Source organism: Ranitomeya imitator, chromosome 2 (genome assembly GCF_032444005.1).
Source record: "Ranitomeya imitator isolate aRanImi1 chromosome 2, aRanImi1.pri, whole genome shotgun sequence".
Lineage (NCBI taxonomy): Eukaryota > Metazoa > Chordata > Amphibia > Anura > Dendrobatidae > Ranitomeya > Ranitomeya imitator.
In genome coordinates, this window is record NC_091283.1 from 351,564,679 (window position 1) to 351,583,746 (window position 19,068).

At 45.4% G+C, this 19,068-nt stretch overlaps 1 protein-coding gene across 1 annotated transcript; it reads left to right on the forward strand.

Annotated features, from left to right (window-relative positions):
* The first annotated feature begins 12,153 nt into the window (after positions 1–12,153).
* On the forward strand, positions 12,154–13,550 carry LOC138666549 (C3a anaphylatoxin chemotactic receptor-like). The gene has a single exon (XM_069754756.1). The coding sequence runs from the start codon at positions 12,154–12,156 to the stop codon at positions 13,171–13,173; it is 1,020 nt and encodes a 339-aa protein (XP_069610857.1). The 3' UTR covers positions 13,174–13,550.
* Positions 13,551–19,068: the final 5,518 nt, after the last annotated feature.

Sequence of the window (19,068 nt, forward strand, 5' to 3'; positions counted from 1 at the left end):
ACATACATTTTTACTGCCTTCTCTGGTTGCCCTTCTGGATAGACTCTGATTAGGCATATTCTGGCACAGCATTTAGCACTTTGATTCTCCCCACATACCTCTGAGCATGAGCAGGAAACAGCTGTGGTGGACTTGGCGTGATTCTGTGGCTCCCTGCCATGGTTTGTAGCGGCATCAGAGGTAACTGCAATTGCTGGATCGCCGGTGGCTGAGGCTGGGTGCAAAGCTGATGGGTGTCTGTCGCTGTGACACTCTTCACACTTAATGGCAGATTTACAGTCCTTGGCCTTGTGTTCTGATGAAGCGCAGCACTTGAAACATACCCCAACTTCGCTGAAAATTTTCTTGCGCTCCTGCATGGTTTTGGATCTGAAGCCTCTACATTTGTTCAGTGAGTGTGGTCTTTTGTGAATGGGACACTCACGATTGAAAGACTTATCCCTCGATGGAATAGTGTACTGCTTATCGGCAGGTACTGCAGGTGATTGCAGGTTAATCTTTCTGACGCTTACGCTGTTCCTCGAGTCCTTGCGTCTATGTGCGATGCTTTCATACCTTGTTGAAGGTGTTGCTGGAGCTGCAATATTAGACTCCAGGAAGTCGAGGCTAGGGTCGTTCCTCATTTGGGCTTGTTCGTCAATGAAATGCAGAACTGAATGAATGTAGGAAAGGTGACATCATGTGACCTTTTATACCTGGAGACGCACACTGCCCACTTCTCTTGCAGACTGTGTGGCAGCTTTGAGACGATTGGGTTCACCCCATGGGCAGTGTCCACATAGCACAGTCCAGACAGACAAGGGTCTCTTTTAGCAAGATCCAGCTCCATAAGCAGGTCACTTAAGTCCAGAAGCTTGTGGGCTTCCTTAAGGTTGATCCTTGGAACATTCTGCAGTCTCTTGAATAGGGACTTTTCTATGGCTTCAGCACTGCCGTAGGTTCTTTCGAGTCTCTGCCAGGCAGCTGCGAGACCTGCTTCAGCTTGCCCCACATAGACAGTCCTAAGACTCTTGATACAGTTTGTGGATTCGTGACCCAACCATTTTACCATGAGGTCGAGCTCCTGCTCCGCGGATAGGTTGAGATCAGCAATGGCGGCCTTGAAGGTTGCTTTCCAGGCTCTGTAGTTTTCTGAACGGTCGTCGAATTTTGAGAGGCTAGTGCTGATTAGCTCCCTGCTCACCATGAACCTTGCAAACTCGGATATGTCCGATCCTTCACTCCTTGTTACTGTATTAGCTTTTGGTGCCCCTCGGGCGTATAAGCTGTGTGACGTGGAAGGGTGAATAGTTCCCGGGTAAAATGATGTTGCTGCAGGGTTGAGCTGTGGTTTTACCTCTGGAGACTCTGATGACTGCTTGAACTGTGGAGGCGGGCTGGAGTGTGCCTAGCGGTCGTCTTGCGGTGATGACTTCTCCTGAGGGGGTGCATAACGGCGTTGGTCTTGGGTCTCTGTAGGGGCTGTGGGTGATACTGGCACCATGGGTTGGGCTGAGTTGGACGTTTCCGCAATGTTGGGTTGAACGTCGCTGGAGAAGGTGTGCACTGCAGGTATCTGTTTCTGCACGTAGTCTCTGGTACGAACAGCTGGGTCATCTTCCTGTGGTGGCAGGCAAATTGGGTCGCAGTTTTGCTTCAATGCTTGCTCGAGTATTTTTACTTCGGCTAATGCGATTTCTTCTTCCATTTCTGTTTGAAGAATTTTTGCTCGAGCCTCTGCTTCTGCTCTCTTCGCTTGTGCTTCTGTTTGAAGAATCTTTGCTCGAGCCTCTGCTTCTGCTCTCTTCGCTTCTGCTTTCCTGGCCTCTGCTTCCGTTTGAACAATTCTTGCTCTAGCCTCTGCTTCTGCTTTCTTTTCTGTGTATGAACGTCTTAGTTTTGACCGCTCTGCATTTAAACGGGCTTCTAGAATTCTGTCGCTGAGGGCTGAAGTTCTTGAGCAGGATGATTTATATGACCGAACAGAGTGTTTAGACGAGGCTGACCTGTGCGATCTAGTTTCTTGCAGATGGGCGATACGAAGCTCTGCTTTATCTTTGGTGTCTTGCACGGTGGCATCCCTTTCTCTGTCTGTGGAGTCTGCCTTGCTTAACTCTGATAGGGCTTCGTCGATTTTAGAGTCTTTTATGAAGGCAGCATACTTTGCGGACAGTCTTTTGTATCTGCCGTGGGCCACGTCTAGCTGTCTTATAGTGTCCTGTAAACTCGCTGCATCATCTTTGTGGCGTTGGACGCTTGACGTGAGGGAGGCGACTCGTTCTCATAGGTCATCCAGGTTGTCATTGAAGTCATCCCCTGTGGAATGGTAATTCTCGAGGACCTTTAATGTTGGTTTGATGGAGCGTACTGGTCATGCATCTGGGTCTGCTGCGGAAGCAGTCTCTGCTTCCTGGTCTTCATAATGGACAGTATTGGGTTGTATTTGCTCTGTTTCAGCATTAGGGAACTGCGTAAGGTCCTTTTCGGCCATTTTGATTTAACCCCTTTACCCCCAAGGGTGGTTTGCACGTTATGGACCGGGCCAATTTTTACAATTCTGACCACTGTCCCTTTATGAGGTTATAACTCTGAAACGCTTCAACGGATCCTGGTGATTCTGACAATATTTTCTCATGACATATTGTACTTCATGATAGTGTTAAAATTTCTTTGATATTACCTGTGTTTATTTGTGAAAAAAAACGGAAGTTTGGCGAAAATTTTGAAAATGTTGCAATTTTACAACTTTGAATTTTTATGCCCATAAAACAGAGAAATATGTCACATAAAATAGTTAATAAATAACATTTCCCACATATCTACTTTACATCAGCACAATTTTGGAACCAAAATTTTTTTTTGTTAGGGAGTTATAAGGGTTCAAAGTTGACCAGCAATTTCTCATTTTTACAACACCATTTTTTTTTAGGGACAACATCTCATTTGAAGTAATTTTGAGGGGTCTATATGATAGAAAATACCCAAGTGTGACACCATTCTAAAAACTGCACCCCTCAAGGTGTTCAAAACCACATTCAAGAAGTTTATTAACCCTTCAGGTGTTTCACAGGAATTTTTGGAATGTTTAAATAAAAATGAACATTTAACTTTTTTTCACAAAAAAATTATTTCAGCTCCAATTTGTTTTATTTTACCAAGGGTAACAGAAGAAAATGGACCCCAAAAGTTGTTGTACAATTTGTCCTGAGTACGCTGATACCTCATATGTGGGGGTAAACCACTGTTTGGGTGCATGACAGACCTCGGAAGCGAAGGAGCGCTATTTCACTTTTCAATGCAAAATTGACTGGAATTGAGATGGGACGCCATGTTGTGTTTGGAGAGCCACTGATGTGCCTAATCATTGAACCCCCCCACAAGTGACACCATTTTGGAAAGTAGACCCCTAAGGAACTTATCTAGAGGTGTGGTGAGCACTTTGACCCACCAAGTGCTTCACAGAGGTTTATAATGCAGAACCGAAAAAATAAAAAATCATATTTTTTCACAAAAATTATCTTTTCGCCCCAATTTTTTATTTTCCCAAGGGTAAGAGTAGAAATTGGACCCCAAAAGTTGTTGTACAATTTGTCCTGAGTACACTGATACCCCATATGTGGGGGTAAACCACTGTTTGGGTGTTTGGGAGAGCTTGGAAGGGAAGGAGCGCCGTTTGACTTTTCAATGCAAAATTGACAGGAATTGAGATGGGACGCCATGTTGCATTTGGAGAGCCACTGATGTGCCTAATCATTGAACCCCCCCACAAGTGACACCATTTTGGAAAGTAGACCCCCTAAGGAACTTATCTAGAGGTGTGGTGAGCACTTTGACCCACCAAGGGCTTCACAGAAGTTTATAATGCAGAGCCGTAAAAATAAAACAAACATGTTTTCCCACAAAAATTATTTTTTAGCCCCCAGTTTTGTATTTTCCTGAGGGTAAAAAGAGAAATTGGACCACAAAAGTTGTTGTCCAATTTGTCCTGAGTATGCTGATACCCCATATGTGGGGGGGAACCACCATTTGGGCGCATGTGAGGGCTCGGAAGGGAAGGAGCACCATTTGGAATGCAGACTTAGATGGATTGGTCTGCAGGCGTCACATTGCGTTTGCAGAGCCCCTTATGTACCTAAACAGTAGAAACCTCCCACAAGTGACACCATTTTGGAAATTAGACCCCATAAGGAACTCATCTAGATGTGTTGTGAGAGCTTTGAACCCCCAATTGTTTCACTACAGTTTATAACACAGAGCCGTGCAAATGAAAAATATTTTTTTTTCCACAAAAATTATTTTTTAGCCCCCAGTTTTGTATTTTTCCAAGGGTAACAGGAGAAATTGGACCTTAAATATTGTTGTCCAATTTGTCCTGAGTACGCTGATACCTGATATGTGGGGGGGAAACCACCGTTTGAGCGCATGGCAGAGCTCAGAAGGGAAGGAGCATCATTTGGAATGCAGACTTAGATGCATTGGTCTGCAGGTGTCAAATTGCATTTGCAGAGCCCATATTGGAAACTAGACCCCCCAAGGAACTCATCTAGATCTGTTGTGAGAACTTTGAGCCCCCAAGTGTTTCACTACAGTTTATAACGCAGAGCCGTGAAAATAAAACATCTTTTTTTCCCACAAAAATTATTTTTTAGTCCCCAGTTTTGTATTTTCCCAAGGGTAACATGAGAAATTGGACCGCAAAAGTTGTTGTCCAATTTGTCCTGAGTACGCTGATACCCCATATGTTGGGGTAAACCCGTTTGGGCACACGGGAGAGCTCGGAAGGGAAGGAGCACTGTTTTACTTTTTCAACGCAGAATTGGCTGGAATTGAGATCGGACGCCATGTCGCGTTTGGAGAGCCCCTGTTGTGCCTAAACAGTGGAAACCCCCCAATTATAACTGAAAACCTAATCCAAACACACCCCTAACCCTAATCCCAACAATAACCCTAACCAGACTTCTAACCCAGACACACCCCTAACCCTAATCCCAAACCTATTCCCAACCGTAAATGTAATTCAAACCCTAACTTTAGTCCCAACCCTAACCCTAACTTTAACCCCAACCCTAACTGTAGCCTTAACCCTAGCCACAACCCTAACCCTATCCCTAACCCTAGCCCTAGCCCTAACCTAAGCCCTAACCCTAACCCTAACCCTAACCCTAGCCCTAGCCCTAGCCCTAACCCTAGCCCTAACCCTAACTCTAGCCCTAACCCTAACCCTAATGGGAAACTGAAAATAAATACATTTTTTAAATTTTTTAATTTTTCCCTAACTAAGGCTGGTTTCACATTTGCCTTTTTTGCCGCTGCGTTTTAGCGCAAAAAAACGCATGCGTTTTTTTCTATACTTAACATTAAAAACACATGCGTTTTTTTGCATGCGTTTTGCCACGTTTTGCCGATGCATGCGTCATTTTTATGCTTGCGTTTTGTTGCGGAAATGCAACCTGTAGTAATTTTTAGCGGCGTTTTTTTACGGCAAAAAAACGTATTGCTGTCTATGTTTAGAAAGGATCGTAAAAATCGGAGAGGAGGAGGGGTTTGTCTCTATGTAAAGTCTTGTCTAAAGTCCACTTTAAGGGAGGATATTAGCGAAGGGAATGAGGATGTCGAGTCCATATGGGTTGAAATTCATGGAGGGAAAAATGGTAACAAAATTCTCATTGGGGTCTGTTACAAACCCCCAAATATAACAGAAAGCATGGAAAGTCTACTTCTAAAGCAGATAGATGAAGCTGCAACCCATAATGAGGTCCTGGTTATGGGGGACTTTAACTACCCGGATATTAACTGGGAAACAGAAACCTGTGAAACCCATAAAGGCAACAGGTTTCTGCTAATAACCAAGAAAAATTATCTTTCACAATTGGTGCAGAATCCAACCAGAGGAGCAGCACTTTTAGACCTAATACTATCTAATAGACCTGACAGAATAACAAATCTGTAGGTGGTTGGGCATTTAGGAAATAGCGACCACAATATTGTGCAGTTTCACCTGTCTTTCACTAGGGGGACTTGTCAGGGAGTCACAAAAACATTGAACTTTAGGAAGGCAAAGTTTGAACAGCTTAGAGATGCCCTTAATCTGGTAGACTGGGACAATATCCTCAGAAATGAGAATACAGATAATAAATGGGAAATGTTTAAGAACATCCTAAATAGGCAGTGTAAGCGGTTTATACCTTGGGAATAAAAGGACTAGAAATAGGAAAAACCCAATGTGGCTAAACAAAGAAGTAAGACAGGCAATTAACAGTAAAAAGAAAGCATTTGCACTACTAAAGCAGGATGGCACCATTGAAGCTCTAAAAAACTATAGGGAGAAAAATACTTTATCTAAAAAACTAATTAAAGCTGCCAAAAAGGAAACAGAGAAGCACATTGCTAAGGAGAGTAAAACTAATCCCAAACTGTTCTTCAACTATATCAATAGTAAAAGAATAAAAACTGAAAATGTAGGCCCCTTAAAAAATAGTGAGGAAAGAATGGTTGTAGATGACGAGGAAAAAGCTAACATATTAAACACCTTCTTCTCCACGGTATTCACGGTGGAAAATGAAATGCTAGGTGAAATCCCAAGAAACAATGAAAACCCTATATTAAGGGTCACCAATCTAACCCAAGAAGAGGTGCGAAACCGGCTAAATAAGATTAAAATAGATAAATCTCCGGGTCCGGATGGCATACACCCACGAGTACTAAGAGAACTAAGTAATGTAATAGATAAACCATTATTTCTTATTTTTAGTGACTCTATAGCGACAGGGTCTGTTCCGCAGGACTGGCGCATAGCAAATGTGGTGCCAATATTCAAAAAGGGCTCTAAAAGTGAACCTGGAAATTATAGGCCAGTAAGTCTAACCTCTATTGTTGGTAAAATATTTGAAGGGTTTCTGAGGGATGTTATTCTGGATTATCTCAATGAGAATAACTGTTTAACTCCATATCAGCATGGGTTTATGAGAAATCGCTCCTGTCAAACCAATCTAATCAGTTTTTATGAAGAGGTAAGCTATAGACTGGACCACGGTGAGTCATTGGACGTGGTATATCTCGATTTTTCCAAAGCGTTTGATACCGTGCCGCACAAGAGGTTGGTACACAAAATGAGAATGCTTGGTCTGGGGGAAAATGTGTGTAAATGGGTTAGTAACTGGCTTAGTGATAGAAAGCAGAGGGTGGTTATAAATGGTATAGTCTCTAACTGGGTCGCTGTGACCAGTGGGGTACCGCAGGGGTCAGTATTGGGACCTGTTCTCTTCAACATATTCATTAATGATCTGGTAGAAGGTTTACACAGTAAAATATCGATATTTGCAGATGATACAAAACTATGTAAAGCAGTTAATACAAGAGAAGATAGTATTCTGCTACAGATGGATCTGGATAAGTTGGAAACTTGGGCTGAAAGGTGGCAGATGAGGTTTAACAATGATAAATGTAAGGTTATACACATGGGAAGAGGGAATCAATATCACCATTACACACTGAACGGGAAACCACTGGGTAAATCTGACAGGGAGAAGGACTTGGGGATCCTAGTTAATGATAAACTTACCTGGAGCAGCCAGTGCCAGGCAGCAGCTGCCAAGGCAAACAGGATCATGGGGTGCATTAAAAGAGGTCTGGATACACATGATGAGAGCATTATACTGCCTCTGTACAAATCCCTAGTTAGACCGCACATGGAGTACTGTGTCCAGTTTTGGGCACCGGTGCTCAGGAAGGATATAATGGAACTAGAGAGAGTACAAAGGAGGGCAACAAAATTAATAAAGGGGATGGGAGAACTACAATACCCAGATAGATTAGCGAAATTAGGATTATTTAGTCTAGAAAAAAGACGACTGAGGGGCGATCTAATAACCATGTATAAGTATATAAGGGGACAATACAAATATCTCGCTGAGGATCTGTTTATACCAAGGAAGGTGACGGGCACAAGGGGGCATTCTTTGCGTCTGGAGGAGAGAAGGTTTTTCCACCAACATAGAAGAGGATTCTTTACTGTTAGGGCAGTGAGAATCTGGAATTGCTTGCCTGAGGAGGTGGTGATGGCGAACTCAGTCGAGGGGTTCAAGAGAGGCCTGGATGTCTTCCTGGAGCAGAACAATATTGTATCATACAATTATTAGGTTCTGTAGAAGGACGTAGATCTGGGTATTTATTATGATGGAATATAGGCTGAACTGGATGGACAAATGTCTTTTTTCGGCCTTACTAACTATGTTACTATGTTACTATGTATGTAAACGCATGCGTTTTTAAGCAGAAAAACACAAGAATACACACTGATAAGCCACCCCCCAACCCTAAGCCTAACCCTAGAGATCCTAACCCTAACCCTAGGGTTAGGGTTAGGATCCCTAGTAACCCTAGGGATCCTAACCCTAACCCTAAGGGTTAGGATCATAACCCTAACCCTAAGGCTTAGGGTTAGGATCCCTAGGGTTAGGGTTAGGATCCCTAGGGTTAGTGTTAAGATCCCTAGGGGTAGGGTTAGGATCCTTAGGGTTAGGGTTAGGATCCCTAGGGTTAGGGTTAGGGTTAGGATCCCTAAGGTTAGGGTTAGGATCCCTAGGGTTAGGATTAGGGTTAGGATCCCTAGGGTTAGGGTTAGGACCCTAGAGTTAGGGTTAGGATCCCTAGGGTTACTAGGGATCCTAACCCTAACCCTAGGGATTCTAACCCTCACCCTAGCTATTTCTTTTTATAGTGGGTTTTCTAGTTGATTTTGATGATTGGCATCTGTCACACACTTCTCATCATGCGTTTCAAAAACGCAAACGCAGGAAAAAACACATGTATACGCGTCAAAACGCCGCGTTTTTTTACCACATGCAAAAACGCATGTTTCTAAAAAACGCAGCGTTTGAACGCATTGACATGCGGTTTTTGCACCACATGCGTTTGTGCTAAAAACGCTGCGTTTTTTAACGCAAATGTGAAACTAGCCTTAAGGGGGTGATGAAGGGGGGTTTGATTTACTTTTATAGCGGGTTTTTTAGCGGATTTTTATGATTGGCAGCCGTCACACACTGAAAGACGCTTTTTATTTTGAGAGCTATAATTTTTTCATATTTGAGTCCACAGAGTCATGTGAGGTCTTGTTTTTTGCGGGACGAGTTGACGTTTTTATTGGTAACATTTTGGGGCATGTGACATTTTTTGATCGCTTTTTATTCCGATTTTTGTGAGGCAGAATGACCAAAAAACAGCTATTCATGAATTTCTTTTGGGGGAGGCGTTTATACCGTTCCGCGTTTGGTAAAATTGATAAAGCAGTTTTATTTTTCGGGTCAGTACGATTACAGTGATACCTCATTTATATCTTTTTTTATGTTTTGGCGCTTTTATACGATAAAAACTATTTTATAGAAAAAATAATTATTTTTGCATCGCATTATTCTGAGGACTATAACTTTTTAATTTTTTTGCTGATGATGCTGTATTGTGGCTCGTTTTTTGCGGGACAAGATGGCGTTTTCAGCGGTACTATGGTTATTTATATCTGTCTTTTTGATAGCGTGTTATTCCACTTTTTGTTCGGCGGCATGATAATAAAGCGTTGTTTTTTGCCTCGGTTTTTTTTTCTTGCTGTGTTTACTGAATGGGTTAACTAGTGGGACACTTTTATAGGTTGGGTTGTTTCGGACGCGGCGATACTAAATATGTGTACTTTTATTGTTTTGTTTTTGTTATTTAGATAAAGAAATGTATTTATGGGAATAATATTTTTTTTTCTTTATTTAGGAATTTTTTTTTTTTTTTACACATGTTGAAATTTTTTATTTTACTTTTTTACTTTGTCCCAGGGGGAGACATCACAGATCGCTGATCTGACAGTTTGCACAGCACTCTGTCAGATCAGCGATCTGACTTACAGCACTGCAGGCTTACCAAGCGCCTGCTCTGAGCAGGTCCCTCCCTGCAGGACCCGGATGCCGCGGCCATTTTGGATCCGGGCCTGCTGCTGGGAGGAGAGGTAAGAGACCCTCGCAGCAACGCGATCACATCGCGTTGCTGCGGGGTCTCAGGGAAGCCCGCAGGGAGCCCCCTCCCTGCGCGATGCTTCCCTATACCGCCGCACACCGCGATCATGTTTGATCGCGGTGTGCCGGGGGTTAATGTGCCGGGGCGGTCCGTGACCGCTCCTGGCACATAGTGCCGGATGTCAGCTGCGATAGGCAGCTGACACTCAGCCGTGATCGGCCGCGCTCCCCCCGTGAGCGTGGCCGATCGCGCTGGACGTACTATTCCATCCTTGGGAAGTAAGGCCCACCCCACATGGACAGAATAGTACATCTAATGATAGAAAGGGGTTAAGGTGCGCTGTCCCTTTAAGAAACTGAACTTTTGAATTGGTGCCTGGAAATCGTGGTGCAGCTTAGTTGCGACCCCCTGATAAGATTCCCAAGGTGTTTTTGGAGAATTGTGGGTTTCTACGGTTTGACAATCTGCAGTGATGTGGTATAATACAGAGAGTCTTTATGCACAATGTGGTCTGAGGTGATGCTGCAGGAGATTTCTTAGCAGAGCAGGGCTGCAGTATGTAAGCAGGCAGAGCGTGGGCACATGGATAGGGATATAAGGATGATTCTGCCCGGGCTTCAAGGCAGTCTTTCGACTGTTCTGTCCCCACATGAGGCGAATGGAGGTGTGGTTGACTATTAAGAGTTGTGAGAGAGAGATAATCGTACCTTCGTATTTCTTCGATGTGAGGCAGACAGGACCAATGCTGCTCAGCATCCGGAGAGATGATGCACACCAGGGATTGTGTAATCCAGACTTGTTTATTTGGAAATCTGGACATACAGCCGATAACTGGTAATACAGTACTTTCTCCGGAAATGCAGGTGTAGACCAGGTACAGTAAGATGTAGCTCCAAGTGTGACTGCAAGTGTGAGCAACAAAAGAGAGTGTGGTCGAAAGACTGATGCCTTCCTAAGCCGGTTAAAGAGCGTCCTCTCACAACAGAAAGTAAACTGAAATGGCTGCCAGAGGAAGAGAAGACTTGACCCCTGAACCGGAAGTGGAAGACATGCTCACAAGAATAATTAATAACAAGCTGCCATACGGAAAAAGGCCACTGGGTGGCAGCAGAATAAAATACAGAGTAAAATATAACAACATACATGGAACAGCACAGGGGGTATAATCTGGCCTAGGTCACTGTAACCCAAGGTATATTCTGGGTGGGGGGTATAATCTGGCCTAGGCCACTGTAACCCCGGGTATATTCTGGGCGAAGGGGTATAATCTGGCCTAGGCCACTGTAACCCTGGATATATTCTGGGTGGGGGTATAATCTGGCCTAGGCCACAGTAACCCCGGGTGTATTCTGGGCGGAGGGTTATAACCTGGCCTAGGCCACTGTTACCCCTGGTATATTCTGGACAGGGGTATAATCTGGCCTAGGCCACTGTAACCCCGGGCATATTCTGGACGGAGGTATAATCTGGCCTAGGCCACTGTAACCCCGGGTATATTCCGGTCGGGAGAGTAATCTGGCCGGTTACACCGGGATCCATCTCTAGTCCCACCTGTGCCGGATACAGCGGACAGTCCTCGATTTGGGTACACGCCCAGCAGTCTCAGGCGTCTGCTGAATGTCCCTCACTGCCAGGGCCCCTCTGACAACTCCTCTTGCCGGGGGAGAAAAGGGAAATGGGTGTGGCCAGGGGCATGGCCAGAATGTGCATGGTCCATCCCTCTACCTGGGAGGTATCTGGATGTACGGCCATATGTATTACAGATTAGCCTTTTTACCTTCCTACGTGGCTGTGTGTTATATACTATGTGGCTGTGTTATATACTACGTGGCTGTGCTACATACTGTACTACATGGGCAGTGCTATATACTGCGTGGGCTGTGCTATATACTACGTGGCTGTGTGTTATATACTACGTTGCTGTGTTATATACTACATGGCTGTGCTATATACTATGTGGCTGTGCTATATACTACGTGGCTGTGCTAAGGAAGACGTACATACATACATACATACATACATATTCTAGAATACCCGATGTGTTAGAATCGGGTCACCATCTAGTGTATTACAGATTAGCCTTATTACCTTCCTGCAGTGTGACCCCACTGTGATGTCAGCCCCGTCCTCCAGGTACAAGGGGGAAACTGATGGAACTATAAACTCTTCATTCCCCTAATGTCTGCCCTGTTCTGTCTCCTCAGGTCACCTGGCGAATACGACGTGACCTATTATTATTATAAGATTATACAGAAGAAGTCCATTCCATTATACAGCATTGCTTTTGCTCTCGGGATTATCGGTAATGGATTAGTCATCTGGATTGCCGGATTCAGGATGAAGAGCACAATCAGCGCCGTGTGGTTCCTCCACCTGGCCATCGCGGACTTCCTGTGCTGCTCCTCTCTCCCCCTGAGAATTGCTGAGTGGGCTGCACTTTCTTCGGAGCTCCCACATTTTGCATATTGTACAGTGAACATTGTTTTGTTTAATGTGAACATGAGCGCCAGTGTTCTCCTCCTGACGGCCATGAGTATTGATCGCTGGGTGTCCGTCATGTGGCCATTCTGGGCCAAAGTCCATAGATCTCGTAACCTGGTGAGAATCAGTGCAGCGATCATCTGGGGGCTGAGCTTCACTGTGGCCGGTGCTGTTTATTACGTATATAGATACCATGTAGATGATCTAGGTGAATGGTGTGTATATGGTTGTTACAGATCTCATTATAACAGAGAGTTACATCTGACCATTCACCTGATCAGATTGGTTATAATGTGTGTGATCCCGTTTCTCATCATCGTCACCTCTTATGTCACCATTTTCTACAAACTTAGAAAAAGTAAGAGATCCCAGAGATCTCAGAGGTCCTCCAGGATCATCACCGCTGTTATATCGTGTTTCTTCATCTGCTGGTTTCCATATTACATCTGGCCACTAACACCCTGGTATTATACAGATGACATAACATCTTATCGTTGGTTTTGCATAACATTCTATATAGTAAACGCTACCATTACCAGCCTGGCTTGTCTGAACAGTTGCCTAAATCCGATCATTTATGTGTTTCTGACTCCGGATTTCCAACACGGTTTCCTCAGATCCATCCCCTCCAGGCTGGAAAGAGCCTTAGGTGACCATCCTAATGACCTGAGCAGAGAGCGAGGAGACACAGGAGACACTCGCCCTGCTGCTGTGTAATGGATATTCCTGAGATCTCCTCTATGTCACACCTCTTAACCCCTTGGAGACTGGGACATTTTTCCAATTTCTTCCTTTTTCCTTTCCAAAAATCATAAAACATTATTTTCCCATGAAGGACTGATTGTTGCAGGCTGAAATGTAATAATGAAAGTCTCCCTTCACGTTACCACATAATGTGCGGAAAGATGGGTGAGAAATAATCCCAAGTGAAGTGAATGGGGGAAAACAAATTGTAATTCCACCATAATAATAAAGTGACCCAGTAGTTTCTGCAGATGACATCAATTAACTCCTTCACCACCTTGGGTGTTTCTGTTTTTTGCTCCCATAACTTTGTTATTTTCCGTCAGTATGGCTGTGTGAGGGCTTGTTTTTTGCGGGACGAGTTTCACTTTTGATTGACGCTATTGCCATATAATGTACTGAAAAATGGGGAAAAATCAAACTGTGACGAAATTGAAAAAAAAAGTGTAATTCCACAATTGTTTTTTATTTATTTTTTACCATGTTCCACAAATGCTAAAACTGACCTGCCATGATGATTCTCCAGGTCAATATGAGCATGCAGATACCAAACATGCATACCAGGTCGGTCTGGCCCACCGGAACATTCTCCAGTGGGCTCAGGCACTGACACTGTATCTGCTGGCAAACAGGGCTGGCAGCTTCTTAGGGCCCCCACTGCCTCAGGGGCCCCAGCCAGTGGTGTGTCACTAATAGTGGCACACCACGCAGGGCCTGCCCAGCACCAGCAAGTAACAGTGGAGGAGCAGCGGGTGACAGAAGGCAGGAGCCGGCTGCTGGCTAAAGCTTGTGCCCACTGCTAAAGAGAAATGAACTCATGGGTGTGGAGAGCACTTTAATAGACTGCAGTGTTGGGTTAGATTGTGAGGGTGCCGTCACACTAGCAGTATTTGGTCAGTATTTTACATCAGTATTTGTAAGCCAAAACCAGGAGTGGGTGATAAATACAGAAGTGGTGCATATGTTTCTATTATACTTTTCCTCTATTTGTTCCACTCCTGGTTTTGGCTTACAAATACTGATGTAAAATACTGACCAAATACTGCTAGTGTGACGGCAGCCTGAGAGTGAAGGGAAGGGGCTGTCGCACGTCGGCACAGTCTGGCCGTGAATTGGCCCCTCCCTACTCCCCTCCAGTCAGTGCCCCCTCCATACTCCCCTCCAGTCAGCGCCCACATAGCGTTTTAGCAGTCCGTTAAACGGAATGCGTTACACCACGGCATTACGCGGTGTAACGTAGTCCATTAATGCTGCCATTAACCCTGTTACCGGGCGCATCGCCAACGCATGCCATTCTGGGCATTTGCTAGCGATGTGCCGTCATTCTGTGATGGACCAGGAAACGCTGCCTGCAGCATTTTCGGGTCCATCAACACTTTTTACAAGTGTGACCAACTTTTTACTATTGATGCTGCTTATGCAGCATCAATAGTAAAAACATATAATGTTAAAAATAATTATTAAAAAAAAAATTGTTTTATTCTCACCTTCCGGCATCCCCGGCAGCTTTCCCAGCTCCTTGCGATGCTTCGGTCTTAGCAATGCTTTGCGGTAATGACCCCAGATGACGTAGCGGTCTCGGGCGACCACTACATCATCACAGTTATTGCGCAAAGCATCACTGGGAACGGACCTGGTGGGAGCATCGCTTACGGCCTAGGCTGGATCTGGGGGCCACCGGAAGGTGAGTATATAACTATTTTTTATTTTAATTATTTTTTTAACAGGGATATGGTGCCCACACTGCAATATACTACGTGGCTGTGTTATATACTATGTGGGCTGTGTTATATACTGCGTGGGCTGTGCTATATACTACGTCGGCTGTACTATATACTACGTGGGCTGTGTTATATACTACGTGGGATGTGCCATATACTATGTGGGCTGTGTTATATACTACCTGGGCTGTGTTATATACTGTGTGGGCTGTTCTATATACTGTGTGGGCTCTGCTATATACTGCGCGGGCTGTGCTATATACTACGTGGGCTGTGTTATATACTACGTGGGCTGTGTTATATACTACGTGGGCTGTGCTATATACTACTTGGGCTGTGTTATATACTACGTGGGCTGTGCTATATACTATGTGGCTGTGCTATATACTGCGTGGGCTTTGCTATACACTGCATGGTCTGTGCTATATACTACATGGCCTGTGCTATATACTATGTGGGCTGTGTTAAATACTACGTGGCTGTGCAATGTACTACATGGGCTGTGTTGTGTACTGCGTGGGCTGTGCTATATACTGTCATGATATTGTATGAAATATAATATGATTTTGTAGCTTTGCCCTTCAGCCCATGCTGTGGGCTAAACCTCCCCTTCTCTCTATCGCTCTCTTTGCTTCGTTGTGAGTTTCTGAATGTATGGTAGAAGGGGGTTTTATTGCCATGGCCATAAATTCCAGGCTCGAAGCAAGTTACCCCCCCTCCCATCTGTCCTGCTATAACTGGTACAGAAGTCTCCAAAATCCATGAGGGTCTTTGTTCTAATATGATAAGATATTGGGCCAATGACTTGGGCTAGAAAAATAATGAGTAAATATTGCTAAAGTCCATCGGCGCATCTATCCATCACTGTAAGCAGGAGCTTCCAAGCCCAACAGGGACAGAGTACGGATTTCTCTGGAATTGAGTGTCCCTACTAGCCTGAATTTAGTATCTATAAAGAGCAAATCTTAATACAAGATTAATGCTGGGTGTGTTATGATCCTGACATGTTCTGTAGCGGAGATACAGGCATTAGACAAACTTGTGTTAAATCTAGTAAAACTGAAGAGATAGGAGGGTCTGGGTAAGCCAGACCTGTTGGTGATGTCACAGGCTGCGGTTTATAAGTTTTGCCAGACCCCCAGCAGTTTAGTTTTACCTGGGAAGCCCTGACTGCTAGCCTGATGCATTGGGATATATGGAACTAGCCTGGTTGCCTGCAATGCTCTGAACACATGTAAGTGTTGATTTCTCATGTAATCCCTGTTTTTTTTATAATTACCTTGTACATATTTTCAATTGTCTCATATTGTAACATCTTTATATAACTGTTTATAAACACTGCCTTAAACCTTTTATGGAGTATAATATTTAATATACTAGATTCGTTCTTCCTGTTCTAAAACATACCCTAAGTCTTCTGAAGGGAATTACGCTACTGTTTTGGGTTAGCTTCAGACCCGTGTAATCGAAGCTGGTGGCAGCATACCGTGTGCGGGCCTTTGGGTGTCGTTGTAGCGACTGCAGTGTTGATAATTATTGTTCCTGCTTGAGCGGGAGTAGTTAAATCGCCTCGCTGCAGCATGCCCAATTGCCAGTACATAGCAGGCAGCCTTTCTGGCGACTAATTACCCCAGGTGCAGTACCTAATCTGACCTGAGAGTTAGGGGAGAGCCAGAGAGCTGCAGGTTTAAAGTGGAGCTGTAAGTGGGATATACATAAATCCCTGCAGTTCGTGGTATATTGAAGAGCAGTGGGATACCTAAAATAAGCCCCTGCTGTAAACTAACAGGTCAATAGCTTGTGTGTGTTTTTTCATCACATTGTGGAATGGAGGGATAACTAACATAAGCCCCCCTGCACATGTGATAGCCGTCTGTTGGCCTAAAGTCACCCCGATCCGTGACGTAGGGGTGACGGTCACGGTGTGAATCGCGACATATTGGTGGCAAGGCAGTGGGATCTTAGAGCATTAGTGATTTGGTTTGAGCAATCATTCCTCTCACTAAAAACTTGCAAAGTTCTTGCGAAGACTCTGCGCGAATAAGTTTGGAGAACGAACTCAGTGTTTATTAGTCCTGAGACAATTGTGTGTACTGGTAAATATCCCTTCCCTTTCTCTTCGTTTTTCTATCCTATCTTTTATTTGGCAACCATGGCTGCGAAAGGAGAAGCCTGGTACGCCCAGCAGAAGAAGGACACTCTTGCTGGGGTATGCACGTACCATGGCCTGAACCCCCAGGGTAAGACCAAGGCTCAAATGGTCGCTGACCTGGTGCAATTTGAAGCACACCAAGCCAGGCCACAGAGCCCAGAGGCCGCAGAAGCCAGCACAAGCGAACATGGTGCTGCAGCAGAGGTCCAACCATTGAATACGGGCCCGACTAGCAACCAGGGCTAATTGGACCCCCACCTGCTGGCGGCCTTGAAAGAATTCCCCACTGACGACCATGAGGGATGTCGGCATCTGATTCAGCAATACCGGCAGGAGGCCAAGGCTCGAGCTGAGCAAGAGGCCCAGCCCAGCGAGCCGAGCGGGAGGCTGAGAGAGTCGAGCGAGAGGCCCGAGCCGAGCGGCAAGCGGAGCGGGAGTACCAGCTGCAGTTAGCCCGACTGCAAATGCAGGGGTCGTCCCAGTCCAGCCGTGAGCCCAGCAGCGCTCAGATACCGAAGCCCGATCACTTTCCTGTTATGGAAAAGGACGGGGACTTGGACACGTTTCTGCGGGCATTTGAGAAAGCCTGCAGACAGTACCAGCTGCCTACAGATGAATGGGCACAATACCTGACCCCAGGGCTGAGAGGCAAAGCTCTGGAGGCGTTTGCTGCCCTTCCCCAAGAACAAGATGGTGACTATGAGGCCATCAAGCAGGCCCTGATAACAAAGTACCAGCTTACACCTGAGGTTTACCGTAAAAAGTTCCGGAACCTCCAGCATGGCCCACAAGACAGCTACTGCGATGTGGTGCATGGACTCAGGACCCACTTTGACCAGTGGACCCAAGGACTGTCAGTGACCACCTTTGCACAACTGCGAGACCTGATGATCAAAGACCAGTTCTTACATCTTTGCCCAGCTGACCTGCGACAGTTCGTGATGGACAGAGAACCCAAAGACGTGACGAAAGCAGCGCAGATTGCCGATGCCTATGAGGCCAACTGTTGATCGGAAGTGCGGAAGCCAGTTACCACCAGCTGGAGAGGGGGTAAGCCTGCAACCAACGCCAGTACCCCTGCCAGCCAACACGCCAGAGGTCCTGTCCCTGTGGCCAACAGCACCAGACCTACCACGAACCTCGCCAGTGTTTCTACTGCAAGCGGACTGGACATATCAGTCCCTACTGCCCAGACAAGCTGAAGAACCCCCCATCCAAGGCCCCAGGGCCTAATGCAGCAGTTCTTTTGGTGGGTGGTGTGCCTGGGAGGGTGTGTGACAATGTACAGCATGTCACTGTTGGAGGCCATGTTGCTACAGGCCTCAAGGACAACGGGGCTGAACGAACCCTCATCCGACCCGAACTGGTGGCTCCTGAAGAAATCATTCCGGGGAAAACCCTAACTGTCACTGGGATTGTGGGCATCAGCTGTCCCTTACCAATGGCCCGGGTTTATATTGATTGGGGTGCCGGGAGCGGGGTGAAGGAAGTGGGGCTGTCTGATAATTTGCCCACTGATGTTTTGTTGGGGACTGATTTGGGGAGGATGGTTGCATACTACGTCCCTGACACCCCTCCCCAATCTACTAATAAGGGTAACATTAACTCTGATGATGATGATGATGATGATGATGATGATGGGAAATCGCATGTGTTACCTGACCATGCTTTATCTTGTAATGATGCATCTGATAGCCATTTTTTCCCTAGGATTGATGGTGAAAATGATGTACCTGTGCTAACTGAACCTGATAACCATTTGTCTGCAAAGGTTAATGTGTCCATAGGTACAGGCGTGCTCTGCCACTTCGCTCTACGGAGTGAGACGGCTGAGGAACCCCTAGCAGGGGCAAGTGTCGGTGCTACAGGAAATGGGGAGATGCATGGGAACCATGAGGAAGGTGATGCCAAGCAATTGACCAGTGCCACCGAGGAAGGTAACTGGCCCATAAGTAGCACTGCCCCTGGAGTGCTGGGGGTGGATAGGGAGGTAGA